This window comes from Myotis yumanensis, unplaced genomic scaffold (genome assembly GCF_028538775.1).
Source record: "Myotis yumanensis isolate MYYU_CA2020_CCGP unplaced genomic scaffold, mMyoYum1.0.hap1 SCAF_10, whole genome shotgun sequence".
Taxonomy (NCBI): Eukaryota; Metazoa; Chordata; class Mammalia; order Chiroptera; family Vespertilionidae; genus Myotis; species Myotis yumanensis.
The window spans coordinates 82,860,344-82,870,609 of NW_027223761.1; the positions used below are offsets into that span (position 1 = coordinate 82,860,344).

General features: G+C 43.1%; 1 protein-coding gene across 2 annotated transcripts in view; it reads left to right on the forward strand.

Annotated features, from left to right (window-relative positions):
• ARCN1 (archain 1) overlaps positions 1–7,303 on the forward strand; it is a 31,247-nt gene extending 23,944 nt beyond the window's left edge. For both annotated transcript variants that reach the window (XM_070426182.1, XM_070426184.1), the window contains exons 9-10: positions 2,596–2,800; positions 5,346–7,303. In XM_070426182.1, coding sequence (XP_070282283.1) covers positions 2,596–2,800; positions 5,346–5,435 — 295 coding nt within the window. In that variant the 3' untranslated portion in view covers positions 5,436–7,303. The remainder of the gene's footprint in view (positions 1–2,595; positions 2,801–5,345) is intronic.
• Positions 7,304–10,266: the final 2,963 nt, after the last annotated feature.

The window sequence follows — 10,266 nt, forward strand, 5'->3', positions numbered from 1 at the left end:
TGTGGAGCTGCTAACTTGAAAACCAAACCATGCAAATAGCCTGTTGCCGTGCTAGAGCTCTTTCAATTTGTTCGGGTTGTAATTGAAGATTCCAGGATTAGCCACTGAGCACTTTCTGTTTTGTTTTGTAACTCTTTTTTTTTTTTTTAAATATATTTTTATTGATTTCAGAGAGAAGGGAAAGGAAGGAAGAGATAGAAACATCAATGATGAGAAGGAATCATTGATTGGCTGCAACCTACACACCCCCTACTGGGGATCGAGCCCACAACCCAGGCATGTGCCCTGACCAGAATCAAACCTGGGACCCTTCAGTCCACAGGCTGACACTCTATCCACTGAGCCAAACCAGCCAGGGCTGTTTGTAACTCTTAAAGAAATTTAGCCCTAACCTGTTTGGCTCAGTGGTTAGAGCGTCTGCCTGTGGACTCAAAGGTCCCAGGTTCGATTCCGGTCAAGGGCATGTACCTTGGTTGTGGGCACATCCCCAGTGGGGAGTGTGCAGGAGGCAGCTAATTGATGTTTCACTCTCATCAATGTTTCTAACTCTCTATCCCTCTCCCTTCCTCTCTGTAAAAAAAAATATCAATAAAATATATTTTAAAAAAAAAGAAAGAAAGAAATTTAGTCCTAAGACTGAATTTTTCTTTTTCATTTTGCTCTCTAAACTTCCAGCTAAAGATGAGAGTGTTTTCAAGGGAGCTATTGATTCTTGCTGTAAAACCAAGTCTATGTTGATTTCAGTAAATTTCTTAACAGCTTTATTGAGGTCTGATTGACATGTAGATACACTACACATATTTAAATTGTACAGTTTATTAAGTTTTAACAAGTATACCTGTGAAACCATCACAACAGTTAAGCCAATGAAAATGTCCATCATCCCCAGAAGTTGTTCTTGTGCGCTTAAATGACCTACTGTCTAGGTCAGCCGTGGGCAAACTACGGCCCGCGGGCCGGATCCAGCCCGTTTGAAATGAATAAAACAAACAAAAAAGACCGTACCCTTTTATGTAATGATGTTTACTTTGAATTTATATTAGTTCACACAAACACTCCATCCATGCTTTGGTTCCGGCCCTCTGGTCCAGTTTAAGAACCCATTGTGGCCCTCGGGTCAAAAAGTTTGCCCACCCCTGGTCTAGGTTCATCTCCTCCCCGGCGTGTCCAGTGAGTGTATACTCTTACTACTTTACCAGTGAGTCCCAGCTCTGTCCTCTACCTCTCAGCCCCCTGTCCCCATGAGCACCTAGTAAATGTATTTTTAGTGCATCTTCACTGTTGTATTGCTTCGTTATTGTTGCAGAGAAAGTGGTACTTAGTTTTGTTCCCTTTTTGATAATTCAGGCCTTTACATGGCGAGGTCTGGTTTTAGTCATTCTTATTTCCATTTTTAAAAATATACTTTATTACCAGTATCTCCTTTAATTGGGTAACCATCTTATTCTTCACAACTTGGTTATTCTTTCAGAACAATAGATGGCTGCCTTGAACCATTGTAGGTCTTGGGCATGGGTAACAGGTGTGGGATTTGTTTTGTTAGGACTTATTTTACTAGACTATTTTTAGTCCTCTCCATCTACCCTATAATTGTGGTTATGGTGGTTTCCTGTGTCTTAGCTCAAGTTTTCAATAGTCTGCAACAGAGACCCTTAAACAACATTTTACCCTATTGTCTAGAACTGATCCAGTTAGAAATCAGTATCGGAATTGGAACAGAGCAAAGAGAAGACCATATATACAACTGGGGCCATAAAATTGATAGGAAAGAGTTCATTGTGTTATATTACCCCTAAAGTTTTCTTTGTCTCTATTATTTACCCTGCCCCTAATACAAGCATTGACTGTCCCTGGTGAGTTAAAAGATGGTAAATTTAGAATGTGTAGGGGTAGGTGACGCTGCCTGTCAGCCATGTGTGGGGATGCAAAGTACATTCTAACTAGTTCTTTTGCAGATTAGATAACTGTGTAGCTCTTTCTCCCATCCATTTGAATTTTGTCAGGGGGTAATCGTCTTTCACTTAACAACCAAAGTCCACTTACTGGATTGTAAATCAAATAAGTCACTGGCTTCAATTACAGTAAGTTCGGGAACATTCTAAAATATTTTGAAAACATTCTCTCAAAGGTTCACTCCATTCTAAACAACTACATAATGGTGTTTAAAGTTTCCCCCCACTATTACCAACCTGTTCTTTCCCCATTGTCACCTGTACAGAGAGCTGCCTTTATTAAAATTCCTTCTTGACACAGCAACAAACCATTGGTGCAGATTTGTTAGAAATACATCCCACTTCATACATTTGTCAGTGTCATCCCCTTTTAGCTCCAGATCTAGTCCATATGTTGCAGCAGCCCACAGGCATATTTGCCAATTACCTGTGGTTGCATATACCTGGATCTACAAAGGGAATGAACAAGAGCCTGGGTGCCAGGACTTTTGATTCTTGAAGTTATTAGGGAACCTAATTTTTTTTGGCACTGAATAAAAGTGGGTAGAATTTGAGGAGCATAATCAAATTTGGGACTGGTTTTCCTTGGCAGAGTTCTTCCAGCTCTGGACAACTAACTTGACATGGATGTTTCTCATGACAGATCTGGTGTTGGCGCACCGGTTATTGGTGAGCTTGATGGCGAGTATCGACACGACAGTCGACGAAATACCTTGGAGTGGTGCCTACCAGTGATTGATGCCAAAAATAAGAGTGGCAGCCTTGAGTTCAGCATTGCTGGGCAGCCCAATGACTTCTTTCCTGTTCAAGTCTCCTTCATCTCCAAAAAAAATTACTGTAACATACAGGTACCCCATTTTACTGGAGAGCCTATATGGGGAAAGTGGTAAGACAGATGCCATATATGTAGCATGGCTTCGTGGTCAGAGCAGAACACCAGAAAAGCTGGTGTCCCCGGCCCATTCCATTGCTGACTCTGTATGATCTTGGCCAGATTTCTCATCTCCTTTACCTCAGTTTTCCTCTCTAGATCAGACAAAGTAAAGACATTGAATATAAATACATATTTAAAAATTATGGGTTGTGCAAGTTTTATATCTTTTCGTTGCCTATTTTTTACATAATTCATATATTTTTATTTATTATTATTTTTAAATATATATTTTATTGATTTTTTTACAGAGAGGAAGGGAGAGGGATAAAGAGTTAGAAACATTGATGAGAGAGAAACATCGATTAGCTGCCTCCTGCACACCCCCCACTGGGGATGTGCCTGCAACCAAGGTACATGCCCTTGACCGGAATCGAACCTGGGACCTTTAAGTCCGCAGGCCAACGCTCTATCCACTGAGCCAAACCGGTTAGGGCTAATTCATATATTTTTAAATCTTTTTTTTTTTAAAGTATATTTTTATTGATTTCAGAGAGGAAGGCAGAGAGAGATAGAAACATCAATGATGAGAGAGAATCGTTGATTGGCTGCCTCCTGCATGCCCCACACTGGGGAATGAGCCCCAACCCTGAGCGTGTGTCCTGACTGGGAATTGAACTGTGACCTCCTGGTTCATAGGTCAATGCTCAGTCACTGAGCCACGTCAGCTGGGCTTAAAATCTATTTTTCAAAACACCCAACATGATTTTATAATGCCTTTGTATTGTAATTTGGTTTGAACCCAAGGAATGAAAAAGTTTTTTGTTTAGAAGATAAAATTACTAAAAGTGATTCTATAATACAAATGGATACAATTTTTGGATTTTTTATGTCACAATTTCCCTTTATTATCATGAGCAAGTTCTGTTGCAGATCTTGTCTTTTAGGTAGGCAAAGCAATAGAAATTTGTGAACTGTTCTTTTGAGTTGTTTTTAACTCATTGTTCCTCCATTTTTTGAATTTGCATTACAGGGACCCAGTTTATATTATCGTGTTCCCCTCTGACTCATTGATTTGCTTATTATTCTGGCACTATCTTATCTTCCCAGATGGTCTCTGTCTCTCCTGTAAGAGCTCAGGAAGTTATAATTTCCTCTGTTGGATGATTCCAAGAGCAGTTCCCTCTCCCCTCTCAGTTATTGGCATAAGTACCTCAGTATTGGGAGCACATTGTTGAACCCAAGACATTAGATAGAAATGGGTACATTTCCCTGTTTGGAACCATTTGAAGAATAGGACAGAATAATAGGCCTCTCAAAACCTCATTAGAAAATATAAATCAACTGGAGGCCCAGTGCACAAAATTCATGCACAGGTGGAGTCCCTAGGCCTGACCAAGCGATCAGGGCCGATCGGGGCCAGGTCGATCAGGGCTGGACTGGAGAGGAGGTGATGGTAGCTGGGCTGGACGCCAATGCTGTCATCGTCGGCGCCTCACCACTGCATGGTTCCCCCCTCACCCTTCCTCCTTCCCACGCTGCCGTGCCGCCACTGTGGATCAGGGCCTGCTGACAAGGGGGAGGGACGGGGCATGGGAGGTTGGCCGCTGGCCCTGAGGAGGGAGCTGGCCCTTGGTCCCCCTTGGGAAAGGGGCCACATCCACCACCACCCACCCCTGGTTTCCCTCCCAGCTCGGGGGCCAGCCGGGGGGGAGGGACCATGGGAGGTTGGCCAGCTGGGGGAGGTTGGCTGTGGGAGCGCATTGACGACCAGGGGGCAGCTCCTGCATTGAGTGTCTGCCCCCTGGTGGTCAGTGTGCATCATAGTGACCAGCCATTCCGGTTGCTTAGGCTTTTATATATCTAGTTCAAGTATTATGTTGGTGCCATTATAGGCACAGTTGTTACAGGTAATTCATTAAACTAGGCATTTTTTATCACTAAAAAGAAAAGACTATCTCATTTGGAAGATTCACCTATACCTAGAAAGTAAGTATGATAGAGCCAGCTTAGTTAGATTTTGAAAGCAAATCAAAGAAATAATTTCAGAGTTACATTATTTCATTTGCGGTCAAATGTTAATTGAGCATCCTGATAGAATGTCTATGAACTTCATAGATTTTATGTGGCAGGGTCTGGGCAGTGGCCACTCTTGATTTCAGAGAGGAAGGGAGAGAGAGAGAGATAGAAACATCAACGATGAGAGAGAATCATTGATCGGCTGCCTCCTGCACAACCACACTGGGGATCGAGCGCCCATGTGCCCTGACTGGGAATCAAACTGTGACCTCCTGGTTCATAGGTTGACGCTCAACCACTGAGCCACGCCGGTCGGGCCAGGTTGAGCATGTTGATGGGGAAGAGTGATGCTGTAAGCTGCAGATGTGAAGTGTGTTTCTTGGCACTTCTGAGTCACTTTTAGTACTGCTTGGAGGAAATGTGATCTGTTGTAACTGAGAATTCAGTTAGCACCTTGGAGACTCCTCTTCCTGCTTTACCTTACTCTTTGTTTGTTTTCCTAGGTAACCAAAGTGACCCAGGTGGATGGGAACAGCCCAGTAAGATTTTCCACAGAGACCACTTTCCTGGTGGATAAGTATGAAATCCTGTAATACCAAGAAGAAGAAACCGAAAAGGAAAACTTTCAAATTAATAAAGAAGAAGCCAACAGTGGCTGAAGAATTTTTTTTTCCAAATCTACAAGCCATTGGAGACCCTTTTTTTCTAGTATAATGCACGGTTCTCGGCGCTCAAGGACCCTCAACTCACCCTCAGTGTTTCATGTCACAGACACATTCTTTGGCAAAGAAATGACACAAACAGAAAGGGAAAGGCTGCTAATTTCTTTGGCAGATTTTACTGGCCAGCAGGAAAGCAAGCTCCAGAGAATGCCCTCTGTTCAACCAACACCTTCTCTGCCTGGGCCTAAGCTGCTCCTTTATTTTAATCCCTAAATATAGATAGTTATATTTCATACTTACTTTGTTTTTTAAAAGTTTTCTCTGCAAAAAATTTTAATCTTTCATACTCCTTTTCTTTACTTTCAGTTTTTTTCTTTCTATACATTCAAGCACTGGGATCATCTGTATATGTGTTGTATTTATTGGGTACTCCTAGACCAAGTTGATCTAATCCAGTCTTGATTTTTAGACTATACAGGTGAATTGTTTAAGGTGTTTGGAGTTTAGAAGTTAAAAGATGAGGGTATCTCATGTTCTTTTTCTATATCCATTTATTCTTCCACTCCTTTGACAAGTTGTTTTCCTTTTAGACTGGCCCCTGCAGTTTAGAGCAGTGCTGTGACTGTTAAAGACAGCTGAGAATCGGTTTCAAATGGCCTACCTAGCCCCACTAAAAGACGCCTGGGAGGAGAGTGAGTGTGTCCAGCTGGGGGTTTCACACCCACAGGCAACATGTCTGCTTCGGGTGCTACCAAGGCTTTCCATTCTCCCCATTTTGGGTACTTCAGCTAAAACAATAGCTCATGGTCTTTGTAATCCATTCATATTCCTCCGATTCACCACCTCCCTCCTCCTGGCTGTTGTCTTGTGTCATCAGTCCTTTCTTTTCTAGCAGAGACAAGGTTATGATTTTGGAGGCGTGGGTTCAGTGAGTCCTTGTGCCAATTCCATTGGCCCTAAACTATCCAGGAGACTGCATTGCCACCAGGTTTGTAGCATTTCAAAAGGCAGCTGATTATACTGGCATGTGTTAAGTTGCTGGCATCTACTCCCACTTCCTTCTGGCCTGCCCAGCCTTTTTTCTCCAGCCTATCTGTCCCTGTCTCTGAAATCCATCCATTTCCTCTTCCAAGTCTTTTCCAGTGAGTGTCATCATGTAGTAGTTTTTTCTTAGCCTCATCTTATCCATTACTTTTTCAATTGAGAGGACTACACCAGCCAGCCCATCTTTGGCCTTTAGCTCAGCATTGCGCCCAGAAGGGTTGGTGTAGCTGCTGGGGGTGGCAGCCACAGGTGGGAGGAGGCAGGGGACTGGATGACTCTGCACTGTCCGCTGGTGGAGAGTACCACACGCACTCGGAGTGCGAAGAGTGTGCTGTACTTGAAGCAAAGCAGTCACTCACCAATGGTCATGGATAGAGTTGTTTGCCAAAGAAACATCTGGCCTTTCCCTTTCCCCTGACTGCATCAGGGAAGAACCTTATCTCCAGCTTGGTTTCCACCTGGGTTTTCTTGTTTGTGTGTTTTTTTGTTTTTAGGAAAGGGCCTGGGACAAGAAATTTGTCATGTAGTTAAATAGGCAAATCTTATTAATCTAGTTTTGTTTGAGAGTTGCTTGTCCATATGATTTTTTTAAAGTCAAGTTTAGTTTTACAAAAACTTTTTCTGAAATTACTTTTGGGGTATTATTTAAAATGAGAGATGTTTTGTAACCCTGTAAAATACATAGGGAATATAACATTCCAGTGTACACAGAAAAGGCAAATTCTTTAATCAAATAAATAGTATTATAAAATGAATTTGTTAGACTCTTATGCTTTGGTGTCTGCTTGTGGATTCAGGATAATGTAATGGGATCTAAGATTAAAAATTAATGATGTATATATTTTTTAAGAGGAATACTCTCGGAGAGTATTAATTGCCTTTTAATTTATTGTTGAAAGTATTACAGATGTCCCCTCCCCCCATTAACCCTCTCCACCTTGCACCCGAATCTCCTGCACTTGAGTTGCTTTTGAATGAATCTAATACTACTCATGGACTTTTGGTCTTAATTCTTTCGGCAGTTGTAGAATAAGGAAACTGAGGCTTCATCTGTAAAGATAAAGGTTCGTGATATGTGAAGCCTTCCCCTCCCCAGTAGACTGGTAAGAAGTAGCAGGGGTGAGAGGTGAACACCTTGGGCGGTGTTGATAATTCCCTCTGAAGAAGCTTCACTTATTTAACTTAAAAACGAACATCAGCCGAGACCGGTTTGGCTCAGTGGATGGAGCGTCGGCCTGCGGACTGAAAGGTCCCGGGATCGATTCCGGTCAAGGGCATGTACCTGGGTTGCGGGCACATCCCCAGCGGGAGATGTGCAGGAGGCAGCTGGTCGATGTTTCTCTCTCATCGATGTTTCTGACTATCTCTCCACTTCCCTCTCTGTGGAAAATCAATAAAATATATTTAAAAAAAAAATAAAAAATAAAAAAACGAACATCAGTACATTGGGAGGCAAATTATTCTAATGAACAGTAAGTGGAATGAAAAAGGTTTTATCTTAATGGTGAAAGCCAAGATTCTGAATTCTTTCCCCTTACAAAGTATCTGGTCTAATGTTGCTGAAATGTGGCTTGGCTCTGAGATTGTAACTTTAACCCAATGAAACGAAGCATACCAAAACCATGCCATATCCTGCCTGGCAGTTAGTCCCTCCATGGCATAAGTGCACTTTTTGGCCTCTTGTGAGGGAGACTGGCACAATAATTAGGTCTGACTGAGCATGATGTTTAATGGAGGAGGCTTGTGGTTCCCCCTCTGGTTTAATTCCACAAAGAGGAGGTAAGGGGCACACTTCCATTGTGGTCAGGAGTTTCTTTTTAAATAGATCTGTTACTCAGTTGCTCACAGTAGTTTCAAACCCTAAATCTATTGGCTTGTGCATCTCATGGGAAACTTTGTCCTCCATTAATTTGAAATTGTTCATGGGGTATGATCTGAGAGATTTCCAGGGTTGAGATAGAATAGCCTTTCTTTTTTTTTTTTTTTTTTTATATATTTTATTGATTTTATACAGAGAAGAAGGGAGAGGGATAGAGAGTTAGAAACATCAATGAGAGAGATCGATCAGCTGCCTCTTGCACGCCCCCCAGTAGGGATGTGCCCACAACCAAGGTACATGCCCTTGACCGGAATCGAACCCGGGACCCGTCAGTCCGCAGGCCGACGCTCTATCCACTGAGCCAAACCGGTTCGGCAGGAGAATAGCCTTTCTTAAAAGTTCACCTTTTGCAGGCCTCATTGGAGGAAGACAGGAGAAAATACAAAAAGTCCCCACCCAAAAGGTAATTACAGACATTGTTTCTAGTTAGAATAGAATAAATTCAAACTAGGAGCAATGTCTGTAATTACCTACACAGACTTTTTTCCTAAGGTAGACAAGTGTTAACGATAACTAGTGATAGCGCCACATGGGTCTCAGGGCCGCTGAGGAATAGGGCTTGTCTTACAGGCTGTAGAAGAAAGCAAACATTGGGAATCCACTCCCTCTAGTCTGCACCTCTTTCATTGCAACCCTTTCCCCTGCTCGCTTTGGGGAATATATTTGCAGCTGTAGAGCTTTCAATCTGGCAGGTCCACAAGGAGGCCGATTGCTGTGCATTGCTCTCACCCAAGGGCAGACAGCATCTCTACAAGTGTCAGTTTCATTTACCCTGGGGAGTTAGTGATGTAGAGGCAAGCCTTTAGGGAAAAGACTACCTTTTAAAAAAATTGATTTATTATTATTATTTTAGCGAGATAGTTTGTTGTTCCACTTATTCATTCACCAGAGGCCCAGCAGTCATGTGAGGAGGCGCCCCACCTCCCACCTTGCCGGCCAGGACCCTAGCCTGCTGTTTGGTCCTCTGTCTGGTCATTTAGGTCATGACAGCCCCTGGCTTTTTATATATTAGGGTTGGACATTGCTCCAACTAACTGATCCACCGGCCAGGGGAAGGCTCCATTTCTAAAGGAAGCTGTTGCCCCTCTCTCAAACACAAGAGATAAGCAACCAGACAGTTTTTAGACTCTTGGGTTACTTCTACTACCCCCACCTAAAAGGAAATTTTTGGCCTTGCTTTTCCTACACAGGGGCTACATGGTTATTGAGGGCTTAGTCCGTTCTGGAAAGCTTCTATAGGTGCAGTGCGATGAGGCTGATTACCAAAGATGGGCTGTTTGAAAAAGGCATTACCAATTCCAGACAATGAGAGAAATGGAAATAGCTCTTGTTCCCCATTCTTTTGCCCAAATGAATGCTTGTTAGGAAGGTCCTAACTTACAGGAGCCACGGAGGTAGGCAAGACCAGTTTCTGTCCGAGCCAAATTTCCCACCCTGCTTGGATGTAGCTTCAGGTGGCAGTGGGCTGTGTAATTCAGAGGACAAGCTGAGTAGAGAGCTCCTTGCAGCTGCTGAAAAGGTTTGACTTTTCCCCCAACTTGGTTGTGGTGAGGAGTTACTGGGTGTCACACCTGAGTTCAGGATCCAGAGGCCAGAAAAGACCTTTTGGGTAGGGTGTGTACTAGTATCACCAGGGGTTACTTGCTGTGACGAGCAATCCACTGTTCGGGCTGGAAGGTAAACCATCTGAGAGGAGGGACAGGGTGGGCCATGTGCCAAGCCACGGCTGAGTGATGAGGGCCTAAAAAACCCTCTCCCTCTACACTCAGCTTGGCCCCGCCCCGCCTTCACTTAGGAAAGTCTGAAGCATGCTTGGAAAGCTGCTTTCTGTTTTTCTCT